General features: G+C 50.7%; 1 protein-coding gene across 4 annotated transcripts in view; it reads left to right on the top strand.

The window, feature by feature from the left end:
• The window catches only part of PAX7 (paired box 7), a 114,149-nt gene extending 101,030 nt beyond the window's left edge, over window positions 1–13,119 (top strand). For 2 of the 4 annotated variants that reach the window (XM_008967111.4, XM_003814438.4), the window contains exons 8-9: window positions 3,827–4,073; window positions 12,979–13,119. In XM_008967111.4, the coding sequence (XP_008965359.2) occupies window positions 3,827–4,073; window positions 12,979–13,094 (363 nt within the window). In that variant the 3' untranslated portion in view covers window positions 13,095–13,119. Of the gene's footprint in view, window positions 1–3,826; window positions 4,915–12,978 lie in introns of those variants that run through there. The other 2 variants (XM_008967109.5, XM_008967108.5) reach the window with 1 other exon arrangement.
• Window positions 13,120–19,341: the final 6,222 nt, after the last annotated feature.

The following is a 19,341-nucleotide window of genomic DNA, read 5'->3' as shown; positions in this document are numbered from 1 at the left end:
GAGCAAATCCCATTACGGGAAAAGCTCCCTGGACCCAAGCTGTTTCTGAGCTGTCAGTTCACAGCCCAGGGTCCAAGGCCTCCTGAGCCACCAGGCACCACCCAAGCCCCTTCTGAGAAAGGACTGCAAAAGCCCTCTCAGCTCCTGGAATTTTTACTCTCCACCTTCACCTTCTTGCTATTTCCTAAACCTGCTGAGTGTATCTCGTGATTCAGCCCCCTCAGCCCCAGGGACCTCAGGGCCTTTGCACTTGCTGACTTCTCTGCCTGGAAAGCTCCCCTGCCTCGTCTTCTCAGGGCTGTTCTTTCTGGTCTTGCTGGATATCACATCTTTGGGGAGGTCTTGCCTGACTGCCCCACATAGCCCCTTATTTTTCCTCCGTAGCATTTATCAGTATCAGAAATTATATTATTTGTTCACTTGTTTATTGTCAGCTTCGTTCCTTAGGCCGACAGCTCCAGGAGGACATGGGATTGGCATTTTTCATGGCTGTGTCCCCAGTGCCTGGCTTAGTGTCTGGCATAAAATAGGTGCTCAGTAAATGTTTGTTAAAGGAATACGCATGAATTCAGCAGAGGTTTTCTGAGCTCAGAATATGTAGCAAGTACCACGTAGGCACTGGGGCTACAGAGATGGACAAAATGCAGTTCCATCCTGCTCTCAAAGAGCTCATAGTCCAGCCCTAGCTCCAGACTGGCACATAGTAGCACCCTATGAAATGCTTGTTGGATGAATACATGAATGAATGAAGGATATCTCCAAGAAATACCACATTGTTTGGGATAGCTGGGAGGTAAAGTGCAGGGTAGAAAGGCGTGAAAGGAGTTGGGACAGGCAGCTAGAGGTCTGCTCACTAGGAGCTTTTGCTGAGAGATAATGGGGAGCCATTCATAATTCTTGAGTGATACTGTCAGATTGGGCAGCAGTTCTGTGCAGGTCTCTGTCTTAGAGGATGAGTAGTGGGACTACACATAGCTCTCAGCCTGTCTCAAAACATCCTCGTCCTCTTCCTAACCATCCCCCGACTCCTCCCCTCCCATCATCCCATCCGGGCTTGGCATCCTGGGGATGGGCAGGAGGGAAGGATCAAACTGGAGTCTCACGGGAGCTGACAAACCCTCCCAGGAGTCTCCCAGCCCCCGTCAACTGTCCTTCTGAAAGAAGGGATCTGGAGCCTGTGTGTTTTTTCTGAGCCTCTAAGTCTATTCTTGGAGTCCAGGCCTCCTTTGAGCAGGGAGCAGGGTCCGTGTTTGTGTTGGGTGAGAAAGGAGATGGGTGGGAAAAGGTCTAGACTGAGAACCCCAGGGTGGACTCAGATTCCTGAGTCCACCCTGGGACCTTGCTCTCCTCCCCAAGCCCCTAGCACATTCTTCAAGCTAAGGAGATCCCATCTTGACAGACAGAAAGCAACAAACACAGTCCCACAGTGTCAGACACCCTCACATACCACTACCCCAGCACCCTACTGTTGACCCGACCACAACAAAGACCTCAGAAGCACATTCAACACAGAGCGAGTTAGGGAGACCTCAGCTCCCTAAAGTAGTGCTAGTGTCCAAAGGACTCTAGACCCTCCCCAGCCCAGCCTCCTGCCTCCCAGGCAGACTTTCTCTCTCCTTCTTGCAAACCCATTCCAGTATGTCTTTGCCATCTTGATGAGGTTGACACACCCCTATGTCCCACCCAAATCTCCCCAGCTGTGTGGAGATGAAGACTAGCCAGTTGACAGTCTCAGCTGGTCTGAGCTCTGAGCTCTGGTTCTGGGGTGAGAGTGACAGAGGGAAAAGGTGGAGGAGGGGAGACCCCCAGGGCTGAGGGCATGGGGGAAAGAACCAGGCAGAGGCTCTGCTCAAGACATTCCAGAGGACCTAAGCTTCCCCCAGAGCAAGAGACCCCACCCCACTCACCCCACATTAGCTGCCCAGGAAACAAACTACTGCTGGTCGTTGGAGTGAGACCCTCTAAAGTGATCAGATGCCTCAACCTCATTCATTCTTGAGAGTTGAACTTGACATTTTGCAGGTGAGCCAGGGTCAGGCGAACTGAGCCCTGGGCCTGCTGTGAGATCTAGGGAAGCCACGGCCCCTTTGCAGGCCTCAGTTTTTCATCTGGGAAATGGGCATCCTAGCTTTGCCCCACAAATCTCTGTGGGCTTTTGGGTTGGGAAAGTCAAATGAGTTAACTGCTCAGGGATACTCCCGAGGTTACACAGCTGGTAAACGGAGGAGCTCGCTGTCTATCCCTAGCCGGAGGAATCCGTCAGTGCCCTCGACTGTGGCCAGGCCTCAATGCCTGTGGCACAAGCCAATAATAAAGGCAAAGGTAAAAATCTTCAGAAGGTGTCTAGTCGGCAAAACGATCACTGCTCGAATGCCCGCAGCCTGCTTTCTTACCCTGTAGGGGGAGTCAGGGAACTCAATCGTGTGCCCAGCAGGGATTGCCACGTGGTTCTCCGTCTCGGTGCTGGGCAGATTATCAGCAAAGCCGTCCCCACCTCATACTCAGGGTCTTCCTCCCATAAAGGGCGGCGTCACCAGGAGGTCATCAGGGGCCTGGGCCCTGCAGGTTAGGTTCACGAGGGCCTGCCTCTCCCTCCTACCCTCTCCCCTGCCCTCCCCTGAACTCACTGGGGCACTGTGTCCTCTCTCTCCTGCCCTCTCCCCTGCTCTGCTCTGAACTGACTGGGACACTGTGCCCTCCCACTCTCCAGGAGCTCCTGCTGCACCACTCCCAGTCCCACCCCAGGAAAGCACTGCTTCTCCCCGTCCTCTTTCCTGGAGAGCTAGACAGCAGGTTCCACCTCCCCTAGATTTCCCAGACTGCCAGGGATGACTGGGTGCCCTCCTCTGTGTCCTTTGATGGATAAGATGCCTGTATCACTACTCCATGTCTCTATGATCTTTGCTAGTAGCTTCCCTCACCCGACCCAGACCCTTCCTCCTCCTCTCCCCCGACCGAGGGCAGGGACCATGGCTCTTTCTCCTCTGAAGTCTCAGAGCCTTCAGCTCTCAGCCTGGGGCCAGAGTCACCATCCATGCCTGTTTGTGGAGTAAACAAGTGAACATCCCAGTAAGTGAACACCTGGACCTCCATCCAGGTCCCCTAAGCTGAGCTTCTAGAGACAAGCCTCCCCTGGTAGTCTGTGTTGCCAGCACTGACAGTGAGTTCCTATTTGCGGAACCTGGCCAGGCAGAGAGGGGATTCTCACAGACCTCAGGAGCTGGTAGAATCAAAGGAAGGGGCCTGAGAGGCTCTTTGAAAGCATTGGCTGTGGGCTTCAGTGTCGAAGGGGCAGGAACCTCAGAGTCCGGAGGAGTGGCAGGCAGAGCAAGCCACACACAGTGACAGCAGACAGATCAAGAGTCCTGCTGTAATGTTTGTGTTAGAAGATGGGGCCATCCCAGTCTGATGGGGGAGGCACAGTTCTCTGAGCTTGGAGAACTCCCTGACTGATGGGAGAGGCCTCATTAGCCAGTTCGTTCATTCATGCATTCATTCATGCATTTATTCATTCAATAGACAGGCCCAGAGTGACCCTTAGAGCCAGACCCTGGAGCTAGAGAGGCGAGTAAGGCCCTGCTGAGTTCTCAGTGGAAGGAGGATCCCTGGGTCAGGACCCTCCTTCAAGAGAAACACCGAAGACCAGCAGCCATCCCATGCATGAGGGCACGCAAATCAGGTAAACTGAAGACCTCGAAGCTACAGAGACTTCAAGGGAACAACTCTGGCAAAGAGCGTTCCAGGGCCAGCCTGGCATTGTGCCCACTGTGCTCGTGTCTCTGGGGTCTGTCCAGTGAGCCTGGCACTAATGGCCTTTTCCCCACAGGTGATGAGCATCTTGGGCAACCCCAGCGCGGTGCCCCCGCAGCCACAGGCTGACTTCTCCATCTCCCCGCTGCATGGCGGCCTGGACTCGGCCACCTCCATCTCAGCCAGCTGCAGCCAGCGGGCCGACTCCATCAAGCCAGGAGACAGCCTGCCTACCTCCCAGGCCTACTGCCCACCCACCTACAGCACCACCGGCTACAGCGTGGACCCCGTGGCCGGCTATCAGTACGGCCAGTACGGCCAGAGTGAGTGCCTGGTGCCCTGGGCGTCCCCCGTCCCCATTCCTTCTCCCACCCCCAGGGCCTCCTGCTTGTTTATGGAGAGCTACAAGGTGGTGTCAGGGTGGGGAATGTCCATTTTACAGATGGAAAAATTGAAGTCCAGCCAGACGGAACAGTTCACCTAAAATGACACTGAGTTGGGCAAAACCCAGGACATCTCCTGGCTAAGCCTCTGCTTCCGTACTATGGCTCCAATAGAAATATAATACACAACACAGATATCACTTAACATTTCTAGTGGCCACATTTTAAAACATAAGAAGAAACAGGCCAGGCGTGGTGGCTCATGCCTGTAATCCCAGCACTTTGGAAGGCTGAGGCAAACGAATCACTTGAGCCCAGGAGTTCAAGACCAGCCTGGTCAACATGGTGAAACTCTGTCTCTACTAAAAATACAAAAATTAGCCAGGCATGGTGGCGCGCACCTGTAATCCCAGCTACTCAAGTAGGTGAGGCACAAGAATCACTTGAACCCGGGAAGCGGAGGTTGCAGTAAGCCGAGATCACACCACTGTACTCCAGCCTGTGTGACAGAGCAAGACTCTGTCTCAAAAAAAAAAAAAAAATCAAGGAGAAGAAACAATGAAATTATTTTTACTAACATTTTATTTAACCCAGTACATCCAAAAGATTATCATTTCAAAATGCAATTCATATATAATTATTGAGATATTTTACATTCTCTTCTTTATGCTATGTCTTTGACATCATGTGTGTGTTTTACACTTACAGCCCATTTTAATTCGGACACTGAGTTTTCAACAGAAATACTTGATCTGTATTTAAATTTCATATAGTTTGCAATTGAGAAAATATACTTACACACCCAAAGTGTTCCAAATTGTAAGTTTTCCAACTACTAAATAACCCAATTGAAGATTGGTTTTTGACTTTAAATTAGTTCAAGTGAAATCGGCATTTGAAATTCTGTTTCCCAGTCGCACTAGCCACAGTTCAAGTGCTCAGTAGCCATGTGCTGCTGGTGGCCACCGTGCTGGACAGCTCAGTGGGAGACCCTGCCCCTTCTGCCGCAGGGCATGGGAAAGCTGTGTTTCCAGCTCTCTCCTCCACTCCAAACTCTGCAATGGTCTCATGCACCCATCCCAGCTGCTATCCCCTTTGTGCCTTGCCTTGAGGCAGGGACCGTGGATCCTCACACCAAAGGCTGGAAAACGCAGGCCTGGACACAGCCTCCACCGCCTGGCAAGGCCAGCAGCAGGGCAGGTCCAGATGGGACAGGGATCCAGAGGTCATGGGTCACTTTCCTGCCCCACCGCCCTGCAAAGGCCTCACCTGCTGGTGTCAAACTAATCAGAAGGGCGTGTGGCAAGAGGGTGAGGCCCCCATCCCTGAGGGTGTCCTCTCCCCCAGCCCAGCCCTGGGCCAGCCTTTCTGACCTCTGCTTCCTGCCCACCCCCCCATACCCACTCCTCTTCATGTGTCGTTGGCCTCCACTGCCAAATGAGGGCCAGCTATGTCGGCCTCCACCTCCCAGCTGTGTTCACAACCCTTCCTGTGCATGTACATGTTTGCATATGTGTATGGGTGTTTGTGAGTACGTATGTTGGGACATGTTACAATTCATGTGTGTGTGTGCATGTGATGCTTCTGAGTATTTCAGCACCCATGTGTTATTGCATGCATCTTTGCATATGCGCGAATACATGTATGTGTCAGTGGGCACATGTGAGCATATGTGTATATGACTTCACATGCGTGCACATAAATGAGCATATTGTGCATACATGATGTGCACATCTGTGTGTGTGAACACACGTGCACACATATATGTAAGTATATGTATCTGCTTAAACATGTTTAAATGTGCATTCAAGTCTGTACATATGGTTGAGCGTGTCTTTATGTGTGCCTCCATGTTTGGCATAGGTATGCATATGTCAATATGTAGATAGGTATAATGAATATGTATGCGTGTGTATAGATGTATATGAGTGTGCAAACGTGTGACTGTATGTACATGTGTATAGCCATGCATTGAGGCATGCACGCATGCTTGAGTGTGTCTGTGATTGTGTGTTTGGAAGTACCTGTGTGTGGACACATATTCTGTGTGCAGTGTGTAAATAGGGGTGAGTGTATGAGTGTATGTTTGGGTATGTCATAGGTGTGGCTGTGTGTACATGTGTATGGATGTACATCTGGGTGTAGACATACACTGTGTCTGTGTGTATAACTGTGTGTGTGTGTGTGAATGTGTACATGGGGGTCTGCATGTATATTTGAGAGAAGGGTGCACGCATGTGCATGGGAGAATTTCCAGAGGGTCCCAGGGTGACCTCCCGACCCAGCCCGTGTTCCTGGGCATGGAGCAGGACACACATGCTCTTGATAAATATTTTAGAGTGACCTCAGCGGCAGCAGCAGCCCCGGCCTGGGGCAGGCGTTAGTCACACCCAAGCTCGGTGCCCTGCTCCAGGGGTGCCTGCTGAATTCGGAAATAAAATTAACCCCAAAGTCAGCGTGGGGGCAGCAGGGGAGGGGATCAAAAGGGAAGGGGCCTAGGAGGCGAGAAAGGAGGGTTTGTTCTCCTCTTGCTTGGACAAAGCCAGCCAGAGCAGCTTCCTCCTCCCCCACCACCCCCCACTCCATTCTTCTCTTTTCCGTCCTCTCCTTCCACTCCCTTCTCCTCCTGTCACTCCCCTTCCAGCTCCACCCCTGCTGCCCTGGCTTCTCCAGGAATAGCTCAGAGCATCTCTTGGCCACATTCTCCAGCCCACCCCAAAGGGAGCCCAGCACAGACCCCAACTCACCCCACAGAGACTCTGGGCCCAAGCTGGGAGGGAAGGGCTGGAGGAAAAGCCCCCTCCTCTGCCCCCAGTTAGTGCAGGCAGCCACACACTTGCCTCTCTGAGCCTCAGTCTTCCCATCTGTGAAATGGAGGCCACGAATTAGACTTAGCCCTCTCAAAGTGTTTCCATTGCACCACCTCCCTCTCCTTTGGCATTTTGGAGGCCCTGAGACACATCGTGTTCCCGCTAACCACTTGCCCCACATCCCTGGGCAACTTAATCCATCTGTGGCTGGGATGCCCCAGTGTGTGTGCAAGAGTCCCATGTCCTGGACTGTGCCCGCCTATGCCCAGGTCCATCTGTCCTCCCTTAACACCTGTCCTCTGCCCAAGTTCATCCCACAGGGCACTGGGCAAAATGCATGCTCCTCATTCATGTCATTCTCTAAGTTATTTGTCCCCAGGTTGCAGGTGCAAAAATGAGGCTCAGAGAGGCGAGGTAGCTTTTCCAAAATCCCACAGCATGGCAATGGTGGACCCAAAGTCTTCTAACTTCAAACCACAGATTTGTGGAGGCCACTGAGCAACGATACACACCTGAGCCCACCCATGCGTGGATTCATGTCCACAGCTTCACATGCATGTGCATATGGACAGATGCACACGCAGAGAGAGGGGTTTATATGTGAGTGTTCACTAATGTGTGTACACAGCTTTAAGATATAAATATACAAAATGTGCATGTGTAAAGGAAGGAGGAACGACCATTTATTGAGCATCTACTATGGGTCTAGGATTTCATCCTCATGCCACCCTATGCAGTACACGTGGTTATTCCCATTGGACAGATGAGGAAATGGGATCCCAGAGAGGCTGTTTGCGCAAGGTCACCCGGCAGCCCATACTGATGTGTACACAGCCACACCTGCAGCCTGGTCCCTGGAGAGCCACCTTCAGGTGTGCATGGAACGAGCCTACACATGGGCCAAACTCTTAGGCCCCAGAGTACTCCTGCTCTTCTCCGTGGGCTTCTCATCTTCCCAGGGACACCTTCACTCGTTTTCCTGCTCTGGCCATTGTCCATCCACCTGTCCGTCTTTCCTCGTCTCTAGGGGAGTGGGGGCAGGGGCCCAGGGATGGGGCACATGGCAGATTAATACGGCCCTGGTGTTCCCAGAGGCCAGGGCTGTACTAATGATGGGGCTGATAGAACGCAGAAGTGTGAAAAGAATTTTAATAGATCTGACAAGTCTAATAAGAATTTGTGTCTAGAAGGGTCCTCCTCTGGGGCTGCGGGCTGACGAGGCGCTGACGGCTGAGATTGTTTACCGGTTGGCATCACCACCACATCTCCTGCCAACTCCCAATTAATCTAATTTGAGACATTTAGAGCCCAGGCGCGGGCGCGAGGCAGAAGAGGCGAGATGCGGAGAGACAGAGGGACAGGGAGGGCCGTTGACGGAGGCCATAATAAGAGATGTCACAACCCTGCCCTCGCTGGCCCCTCGGCTCCACCCCTGGGAGAGGCAGGCTGTGCGGCCTGTTGGGTGCCCTTGAAGTTGGCAGGGTCATCAGGAAAGTTTGGCTTCCTGGTGTTTCCTTGGCTACCTAGACAGGGCCTGGCAAGCTCCTGCTGTGTGCTGGGCCATGGGCTGGTTGCTGGGAGAGGCTGACAAGGATAAGGCACGCAGAGTGGCCAGAGGCACAAGCAGGACCAATACAGGCTCCTCCTCCATGTCACGCACTGCATGTGACTCTGGGCCAGCGACCTCTCCGTACCTCAGTTTCCTCATTTATAGAAGGAGAACGCTGATACCTAAAGCATGGGGCAGTTGAAAGAAATAGATGTGGTCATGCCTGCCAGCACACAGTAGGTGGTCCATACATGAGGGTGCTCGCCTTGTTGTTCTGATTATTATTCAAAGCCAGTGAAAACTAGAACTACCATATTTATCAAAAGGATAGGAATCAGTGTATCAAAGGGATGCCTGCACTCCCATGTTTATTGCAAAACCATTCACAATAGCCAAGACGTAGAATCAACCTAAGTATTCATCAACAGATGAATGGATAAAGAACATATAGTGTATCTACCCAGTGGAATACGATTCAGCCATAAAAAAGAATAAAATCCTGTCATCCACAGCAACATGGATGGAACTGCAGGTCATTTTATTAAGTAACATAAGCCAGGCACAGAGAGACAAACATCACATGTTCTCATATATGGGAGCTAAGAAGGTTGATCTCATGGAGGTAGAGAGTCAAATGATGGTTACTAGAGGCAGGGAAGCAGGGAGGGAGATGAAGAGAGGTTGGTTAATGGGTGCAAACATACAGTTAGATAGAAGGAATAAGCTCTAGTGTTTGATAACAGAATAGGGTGACTACAGCTAACAACAATGTATTGTATATTTCAAAATAGCTAGAAGAGAGGATTTGAAACACATAGAAATGATAAATACTGGGCCAGGCATGGTGGCTCACACCTGTCATCCCAGCACTTTGGGAGGCCAAAGTGGGCAGATCACTTGAGGTCGGGAGTTTGAGACCAGCCTGGCCAACATGGTGAAACCCCATCTCTACTAAAAAATACAAAAATTAGCCAGGTGTATTGGTGGGCACCTGTAATCCCAGCTACTTGGGAGACTGAGGCAGGAGAATTGCTTGAACTCGGGAGGCAGAGGTTGCAATGAGCCAAGATTGCACTGTTGCACTACAGCCTGGGAGAGAGAGTGAGACTCCGTCTCAAAAAGAAAAAAGAAAGAAAGAAAGAAAGAAAGAAAGAAAGAAAAGATAAGATAAATCCTGAAGGTGATGGATGCCCTAAACAGCCTTACTTGATCATTACACATTCTATGCACGTAGCAAAACATCAGAGGTACCCCCAAAAATATGTGCAAATATTATGTATCAATTGTTTAAAAAGCCAGAGCTCTCAGCCCACCCACGGGAATAGCTGAAGAGGTTGGCGTGAGAGGCTGGCATGGTGTGAAGTAAGGAGGGGAGGCAGCGGCTGCTGTGACTCAGGGAAAGTGTCACCTGCTTTAGCGGCGTGCCCTTGGACAGATCGCTTACATTGCCTGGAGCCGAACATGGGATCAATGCAGAATTTGGGGTGCAGAGCACCTTGTGCCCTCTAAAGTGTTTTGCATGTACAAAGGATTATTCTCTAGGAGCCTGCAGGGGTGGCTGGGATCCAGGCTCAGACTGCCTGGGTTTGAATCCTGGCTCCACAACTTATGAACTGTGTGATCTTTGAAGTGGTGCAGTCTCTCAGAGCCTCAGTTCCATCATCTGTAAGATGCGGATACCACCACTACCAGCCTCATAGAGTTGTTGTAAGAATTAATTGGAAAATGAGCACAAAATGCTTAGAACAGGACTGGGATAGAACAAGCTCTCTGTAAACCCTGGCTTCTCCTCTTTCTATTCCGACTGTCCCTCTGAGAATGAGGCTTCTTCTTTTTTTTTTTTTTTTTTGAGATGGAGTCTTGCCCTGTTGTCCAGGCTGGAGTGCAGTGGTGTGATCTTGGCTCACTGCAAGCTCCGCCTCCCAGGTTCACGCCATTCTCCTGCCTCAGCCTCCCGAGTAGCTGGGACTACAGATGTGCGCCACCACGTCCGGCTAATTTTTGTATTTTTAGTAGAGACAGGGTTTCACCGTGTTAGCCAGGATGGTCTCAATCTCCTGACCTCGTGATCCACCCACCTTGGCCTCCCAAAGTGCTGGGATTACAGGCATGAGCCACCGTGCCCGGGCAGAATGAGGCTTCTTAATGGGATGGACACTGGAGCCCAGGTAAGGCAGGCTTCCAGTAGCAGAGTTGGTGTGGCCAGGGCTACAGAGTCTCCCCAAGGCCAGAGATGGGAATGGCCCTACCCTCACGCAGAGTAAGGGGCAGACCCAAGGCAGGGCCAGGCTGACTGCCACCAACTCTGCTCTACCAACTGGGAGCCTGGAGGCCAAGTGACTTCAGAGGAAGGCTGGCAGTCCCTGGGGGCTCAGCTCAGACCCTAGGCAGACTTAACTTTCCTCTCATCACCCACCCTGGAGCCTGGTAAGCAGAGGGGCACAGGGTTCAGACACTCCAGAGAGATTCCAGGGCATTTGCACATCCCTTGGGACTGTCGAGGGCCAAGCCCTTTCATGCTCTGTAACCACCATCTTAAAGAACAGTGTCTCACTTCATCCTGATAGCAGCAGCCCTGGAGGAGGCTGGACTTTATTTCCCCCATTCTGCAGACACGGAAGCAGGTCTAGAGAGGTCAAGTGATGTGCCCAGGGCCACATGAGCAGGAGGTAACTGGGACTGCAGCCACCTCATCTGCTGCTTCATCCCCTCCTGCCCCCATCAAAGGCCATGTTTACTTACTAAATCCCAATCCTAGTCTTCTGCTGCTTCCAAACCAACATCTCTCAAGCTCACATTGTGCCAGGCATAGTACTAGCTAGCCACTTTGTACGTATTTCTTCTTTAACCTTCATAACAGCTCCTCAGATAGCTGCTGTTACGATCCCCATTTTACAGACAAGGAAACTGAGGTTTGAATAGATGAGGTGGGATGCCCCAGAGCACACGTTAAAAGTTGGCATGTGCAGGATTTGAACCTCCCTCATTTGAAGCACTAGGCAATACAGCCTCCCATGGCTCAATGATTGGCACTGTCCACTTGGCCTCCCTGGCCTCATCCTCAGGCCATGCATATCACCTTTTGGCTCCACCCACCTGCCCTGGGCAGGAACCTCCAACCTTGGGGAAGCATGTAGAGTGCTACAGCGTCCCCTGTGAGCAGGTGACAGAACGAGTGTTGAACCAGGCCTTGCAATTGCTAATGCAGTGTTCTTTCCATCTTCCTCTTGCTTCTGGATCCTACAAATCCCAGGGGTTTGGACTGGCCACAGCCACAGATCCCAGCTTGGGAGGCAGCATCTCTGTGCCTCTGGAGGCCTTGGCCACACCCCAGCCAAATCATTTGGTCAGGGCTGATTTCTTTTGAAGCCTCAGAAAGGCAGAATAAGTACAGTCAAGACAGAACACATGTACATGCAGGTCAAGGGTCATCCCTGCACATACACAAATATAGAGGCAGGTACCTGGCTCAGTTGGAACTCACCTGTACACAGTGCCTGCACATGCACTGGCATTCCCAAGGTTCATCTATTCACAAAGGTGCACACAACTCACACACATATGTGCATGTGTGTGTGCAAATGTTGCTCTTCTGTGGACATTCATGTGCAGTCTAATTCAAGGAGATTCTTGTTTCAGTTGTTCACACACACAAGTATGCACCACTCTCAGGCACACACACCCTCAGACACTCATCTGTCTCCTCTGGGTGACCAGATGGACAGAGCTGTAGGTCTCAGCTCCCTGCGTATCTGTGTCCTGGATCCCTCAGCTCACCCACAGCCACTTTGGCCTCGCAGCAAAGGTCTTGCTTTGCCTTATCTGTAAGCTGGGTACAGATAGAGAAGGCAGAGAGACCTTGCCCTCATCATTACCTGCACTCAGGGATTCACAAGTCCTTCTCCATAGCAGGTATATGTAGTGGGCTTGTTAAGGGGTGGTTAATTCTTTGCTCAGCAATGTGGGTAATCTTCTGTGCCTCCCTAGGAACTTACCAGGGAGCTGGGCACAAAATGCATTAAACATATTTGCTGAATGATTGGAGAGGAGGTGAGAGAAAGAGCTTCATGAAGAGATGGATAGATGGAAGGATGGATGGATGGATGGATGGATGATGGATGGGTGGATGAGGAATGGATAGAGGATGGATGGATAGAAGGATGGATGTATAGAAGGATGGATGGATGGATGGATGCATAAATGGATGGATGGATGGACAGAGAATGGATAAATGAATGAATGGATGGATGGATGGACAGAATGGATGGGTGGATGGAGGCATGGAGGCATGGATATGGCTGGATGGATGAGAAGATGAGTGGATATAAGGATGGAAGGATGATGGATGGATGAAAGAATGGATGAATAGACAGGATGGATGGATGGATGGATGGATGGATGGATGGATGGATGGGTGTAGATAGAGTGAATGGAAGAATAAACAAAAAGAACCTCAATTTCTAGGAGAGTCTCTTCTTTTTTCCAGCTGCTGTTGATTATCTGGCCAAAAATGTGAGCCTCTCCACCCAGCGTCGCATGAAGCTCGGGGAGCACTCTGCTGTGCTGGGACTCCTGCCTGTGGAAACTGGCCAGGCCTACTAGGGCCCCTGGGGCGACTTGCCCCAGCCCAATTCCCAGCCCAACCCTAACTGACCCCTGAGCTTCCCAGCCTTGCCGCCTCACCCCCCTGTTGTCCTAGGAGGCCAGGAAAGGAGCCCACCTGCTTCTCATCACCAGCCCCCTGGAGGTAGACAGCCAGCTTGTCACTCACCTGTGGTTAGGGATCCAGAGTGATGCCCTTGGAGTCTGCTCCCCACTTTCCCCAAGGAGGGTTTCTGGTCAGCCTGAGGTCCTCCCCTGTCAAATCCCATGGTGGCCTCTGTGCCATCTCAGGCATGGAGATTGGGGCCCACCTTGAACACCTTGGGTGCCCAGAGGAGGATGGTGCCTGAGAGGAGGTCCTGCAGCCCTTTGGACCCAACTCCAGTGGGGGCCCTAGCTAGAAGTAGAGGTGAAGCTTTCAGGGCTGCTCTCAGCTGGATGTACTGGGAGCCAGCCCTGCAAGGAGGGTCTCTGGCTCAGTGTCAGAACCACAGCCCTTTCCTCCTCTAGACATTGGGACTCCAGCAAAGAGGGGACCCTGGCTCTGGGGTCTTCCCAGGGGAGTCAGCAGGGGGGCAGTCTCACCCCCACCCAGGAATTTGAAGGACTTCAGAACCCTCCCCAGACACCTCTACTGGGTGCATGGGGAAATCTAGCACAGGCAGGGAAACTGGGGAGACCAGGAAGAGGCTTAACCAGAGGGTAGGGGCACACGGGGGTGGGGCTTGTCAGCCGTGGGCCCGCCGAGGATACAAGGACCCAACTCAGGCTTCTGGAAGCAGAGGGCTCTTATCCTGAAGCCCAAGTTCCCAGCATGTCCACTCCATCTGGGGCCTGGGGAGCCCACAGAACTTTTCAGTTTCCTTCATTAGCTGAATCAGATGAGATGGGGAGGGGATAAACTCTTGAGGATACATGAGTGGAGGAGCAGGAAGTGGGCTCAGAAGGCACTTTCATAACCAGATCCCTCTGTTTGTGGGAGGGCAAGCCTTTGTTGCCCAAGGCTTCAGCTCTCTGCCTGCAAGTCCACACCCCAGGGAGTTGAGATTTTGCCCAAAGCCTTCCGCAGAGGCCCGAGCCCATCCTTACCATGCCCCATCCTCTAGGAAGAGGTCTCCATCTTCCCCAAACCCCTTTCAGTTTCTGGGGATGCAGAGAGCTACCCTCAGAGCTTTGGAGGAGGGTTGTAGACTGGGCAGGGATGGTTTGCCCCACAGACAAGATGATCCCCCCTGGCATGTTGTTAGGGGCAAATTGCTGTCCTGCTCAGAGTGGCATCTTTCAATGTTGCCTCCATCTTGGCCAAGAGGTCCCTGCCTCCTGATCCGGCACAGCTGAGCTGAGGCAGATGTGCCCAGTTTTCAAGCTACCAGCCCTGGGCAGAGGAAGATGTCAACAATTCCAGAGCAGAGGGAAGAGGCAACTTCCTTGACCACACCAGTGGCCTCCTGAAGTTCCATGCTCTTAAGAGCTGGGACCTTGGGAGGATGATTCAAACCCCCGATTCCTGCTCCCTGGGAACTTTTTACCACCTTTACCTATTTATCAAAATCATATTCATCTTTACCATCACTGTCACTGTAATCTACATTCCATCACCTTTATCAGGTGCTGCTGAGTACAAAGCACTTGGGATGGGAGACACAGCACTGAATTCACAAACATTGGACCAAACTGCTTGTCCCCATCTGGGTTCATGAGGCCACCTCTTTGCTCAATCCATGCCTCTTGCCCTCAGTCAACAAGACATTCCTAGAGGGAAAGGGCTGCTGCTCTGGGAGTCAACCTGAGTTCCTCCCTCCTGGGAAGCTGGGTTGGCAAGATTCTAGGACACTCACCTGCATGGACATCACCTCTGTGACAAATGCTTACCTGTTTCTCATCTTCAGACTTGGCGATATCAAGCCTGTTCTGGACCATGACCAGGCTGGCTCATATCTCTGGTTTAGAGAAACCTATGAATAACTGGGGACAAACAGACTCTTTGGTAGCAGCAGACACATGTGATCCATCAAGATCAACCAAGGTTGCAACTGGAGCGTCCACTGCCGGAGACCTTTGGTTCTTCAAGCTCGGGACAAAAAAGAAGACTCTGTTGTCCCTTGGTAACCCAGTCCCTGCTTTTGTAGCTATCACAGCAGAAAGCAACTCTTCCTGAAGACCAAACACTCGTCATCCACATTCCTTGAATGGCCAATCCTTCCATCTGGAGGCCTGGCTCAGAAAGTATCTGAGTATCCTGACACCCTCTGTGACTCAGGAGCAGGGATCTCAGGCAGCTGACATCAAAACCACCCAGCCCCATCCCCAGGAGGCGACATTCCAGTGCTAGGACCAATCCCAGATATCTGGTCCCGATGGTGAAATGGAACAAAGACCTGCTTGGGAATAAACCAAATGATTTCTCATGACGTTGAACATAAGTTCTCCCAAGCCATCATCTTGGTAGAAAATGGGACTTATTCCTTGACGGGCCCCACCCCCTTCAGAAAGAGGCCCTTGACCCTGATAGGTTCTCTCTAAAACCCGTATATTAACGCATCTGGCCAACTTGGGTTATAAAATTCAGCCTTGTGTTGGCAACTCGAAACATCACCAGAGAGGTGATGTTGAATGAGAGACACAAGGCCTCCATCTCTTTGGGGCTGACCACAGCCTGAGAAAGAAGGTCTGGGTTCCAGTGGCCAGGCCATCCCAGAAACAACCCCCATCCATCCCTGTAAATAGAGTCTGTAGCAAAATAAGAGCTGCTTCCTCCAACTTATCACAAGTCGCCGTTGGTCCTCTCTAAGGAGGGCTCTCTTCTGAGTTCATTGTACAATAGTTGGAAACGTGGTGATGTGCTGTTCGTTTATAGAAAGTTGACTTTTTATAAATATATATATATACTAAAAAAGGAAAGAAATCCCCCACAGTGTGTGTCGTGCTAGTGCCAGAGACCATCTGTAGGGATATATCTTCATATTGTGTGTTTCAAATTATGCATTCCAGGCTCTAGTGGGTTCTTTCAATCTTGTTCCTTTATTTTTTTCATTTGGTATTTCTCTCTTGCTATATAAAGAAAAAAAGAAGTGATGTGTAAGAACCAAGCTATGCTTTTATACTTCCATTTTATACTTGATTTAGCTTTGTTGTTCTTTTGCCAGAGGAACATCAAAGGGCAGAGCAAACAGAGAACTAGGGGGATAAGAGAGAAGAAAAGAAGAATGGAGAGAGAGGTTTGCCCAGAAGGAAAACGAAGAGTCAGATTGAAATCTGACTCTGGCTTGAGAACAGGACAGGTCCCAGAGTTTGACCACTCTGCCAGAATCCAGTGTTTTAAGATGGAGTTGGTGAAGCATCCAAGATTTTGGATCCTGGGCCTCAGTGACACTCCATCACCCAACTAAAAAGATGTTCTCTGGGACCTCTCTCAGGCTGATGTTCTTCTCATCAAGCTCCCGAATGTGTCTCGCACTATTGGACACTTTTTGGGGGTACACAGGTCTTCTCTCCTCCCCTCCTGCAGAGGCACCAAAACCAAGACCAAATGGGGGTTCTCTAGCCGCCAACTTGAAACGCTCTGAGACTTCTGTGTATTTGATGCTTCTTCAAGTCAGCTCTGACGTGGCCAATTCCCTGACCTGGGAAATATTTACATAGTACTCTAGATCATTCCTTCTTCCTAGTAACTGCAACTTTGTTGCTTCTGTGTTTGACTCACAGCCACTTTCCCCCATGCGGAAGTGAGTGGGTGTACGTGAGGGTGTGAGTGGGGTGTGTGCGTGGGTGTGTGGGCGTGAGGTGTGTGTTTAAATATAATCGCACCATAATTTATTCAGCTATATGGAGTAGTAGACTAGAAAGAGAAACTGGTATTTGCTTTAACTACCTGCTGCTTGTAAGCGCTTCCTCTGTAACTCAGGCGTAACTGTTATACATTAAAAGAAATTAAAAGCATTTTGAAGGTTTCGTGTACTCAATTGATTGTCATTATGCAGCTGCTCCAAAAGGGACTCTGAGGGGTGTCCAAGAAGCCTTTGGACCTAATTTAGAGGATCAGGGTAGAAACTGTGTTTCTCTTGCTCCCCACTGGGTCCTCTAGTGCCAAGCAGCTGCGAGGTTTCTAGTGAATGCCTAATCAATATTTGTTCAATGGATGTTGTTACTTTAAGCCTCGCTCTGAGCTCATAGAAACAGCACAGTGTCAAAGAATAAGGTGAAACTTTAGTTCTCTTCACCAGAGCAAACTTTTCCTGCTGCTAATCTTAAAACCCTCAGTGGCTGTCTCCCATTACATAGGATTTGGGAGGTAGAAGAGAGCTCAGAAACTTACATATTGCTTGGAAGCATATGGGGATTCTCGGGCAAATTTCTGGTTTTGTTCTTTTTAGAGATGGGGTCTTGCTATGTTGCCCAGGCTGGAGTGCAAGGCTATTCACAGGTGTGATCATAGCACACCGAAGCCTTGAACTCCTGGGCTCAAGTGATCTTCCCGTCAGCATCCTGAGTCATTGGGACTACCAGTATGCCTGGCTCTTTTTCTCTTTTTGAATTATTGATGGAGAGATCTCCAGAGAAAGCTGTAAGGGAATGAAGGAAGCAAGATAGGACAAGTAAAGAAGGTGAGCAAAGAGGTGGTTTTACCTGGAGTCCAGCTTGAACCTGATGCTACAAGGAGCTCTGGAGTGTGGATTGTAGTACCAGAGTAGTCCCACCTTGAGGCTGGGGGCTGGCTTTTGGTACTGTGTCAGTCAGTCATTGACTGCTGGCTGTCCCATTGATGTGGGTGGGTGGGTGATATGTAAGTGATATGTAAACTATCTGCCCAAGCATCTCTAAAGTGGCTTTTGTGGGCTGCAGGCACTTCTGCAGAGAAAGCACAGCTATGAGCCCTTAGCAACAACAAGCACATCAGTTAGGGGACAGGTGCACTGGCCCAGGAAAAGGGACCTGGGCAGGGACCAGCAATGTCCACTCCACATATGTTTCCCTGGCCCTAAACCTGGGTATCCAAGTCATTCCAGGGCTCTGGTTTCCTTGGATTGTCTTCTGAACCAGGAATGCAGTGGGGTGAGAGAGTTCTTGGTTGAAATTGTACATGAAGAATTGATAAGGTGCTCCTGTCGACCTGTGTCCAGTTAATCCAGCCAAATTCCCCAGGGCAAGATCTGGAGGGAAACCCTTGGGTCTTCCTAGGGTCTGAAACCAATCAGAAGTTGCCCCAGTATCTTCCTCTTCACAGAGTCCCTGGAGTGTGATAAGCTCTGTGCCAGTCCCCTATGGAATCCAGAAAGCATATATCAGAGCTAGTGCTCCCAGCCATGTCCTGTCTCACATCTGTCCCCCACCTACCCATCTGCAACCAATCTATCCTTCAGGTAAGTCAGGAAGATGTGGGGGAGAGTCAGCTCTGCAGCTAACTCACTATGGGTCCTCAGACAATTTTCCTCCCTTCTTGGACCCTATTTTCATATATTTTAAAAAAACAGGCTTGCTGACACCTAAGGATCTTCCAGGTTACCGTGATGATAACCTAAGCCAAAGGTTTGTTGTCATGCAGGCAGCTCAGAGAGTGCCTGCATCGCTTTGAGGTGTCCATCACAAGTGCTGGGAAAGCAACACAAGACATGAAGTGCTGAGTGAATGAGGCCAAGGAGCTCCACAACATAGCCTGCCCTTTGAGACCCCCAACTTGAGGAGCTTTGCTAGAAGCACCCCCTGCCCCCAAAGACCTTTGTGTGCATCCCAAGGAAAGCTGAGGAATGTAGTTTTCTACCCAGGCACATGACTGCCCAGAATAAAATCAGGTTCCTGTATATAAAAGAAAAGAGGAGATGGATATTGGATAGACAAGTGTATCCGTCAGCTACTGCCACAGTAATGCTGCGTAACAAAGCAGTCTCTCTTCCTGGTTTCATTGATCTGCACACCTTACGATGAATGAGTTTCACAGCCTTTCCTTGGACAAAATTTGCTAGTGAGGGAAAGGAGCTCCTTAGATAAATGAAGCCTCTGAGGTGGGAGGGACACACAGGACAGGGAGACCGAAAGCAATTGCACATGCTGTGTGGCTGAATCTAGAATATCTGGTCCTCCTGACAGTACAGATTCCAGAGCTCCACCATTCCCCTCCCTAGGCTGCCACTTACTCTGAACAGAGATCATTTTCCTACTGCTGAGTAGGAAACAGCTGCAGTGTAAACAGCTGCAGTGAGGAGTGGGGACCCATTTCCTGAAGGCAGCAAGTGGGGCTGGTGTTCAGAGC

The sequence above is a fragment of the Pan paniscus genome, chromosome 1 (assembly GCF_029289425.2).
Source record: "Pan paniscus chromosome 1, NHGRI_mPanPan1-v2.0_pri, whole genome shotgun sequence".
Classification (NCBI taxonomy): domain Eukaryota; kingdom Metazoa; phylum Chordata; class Mammalia; order Primates; family Hominidae; genus Pan; species Pan paniscus.
The sequence above is the reverse complement of the archived record's forward strand: the minus strand, read 5'-3'. Positions and strand labels throughout refer to the sequence as shown.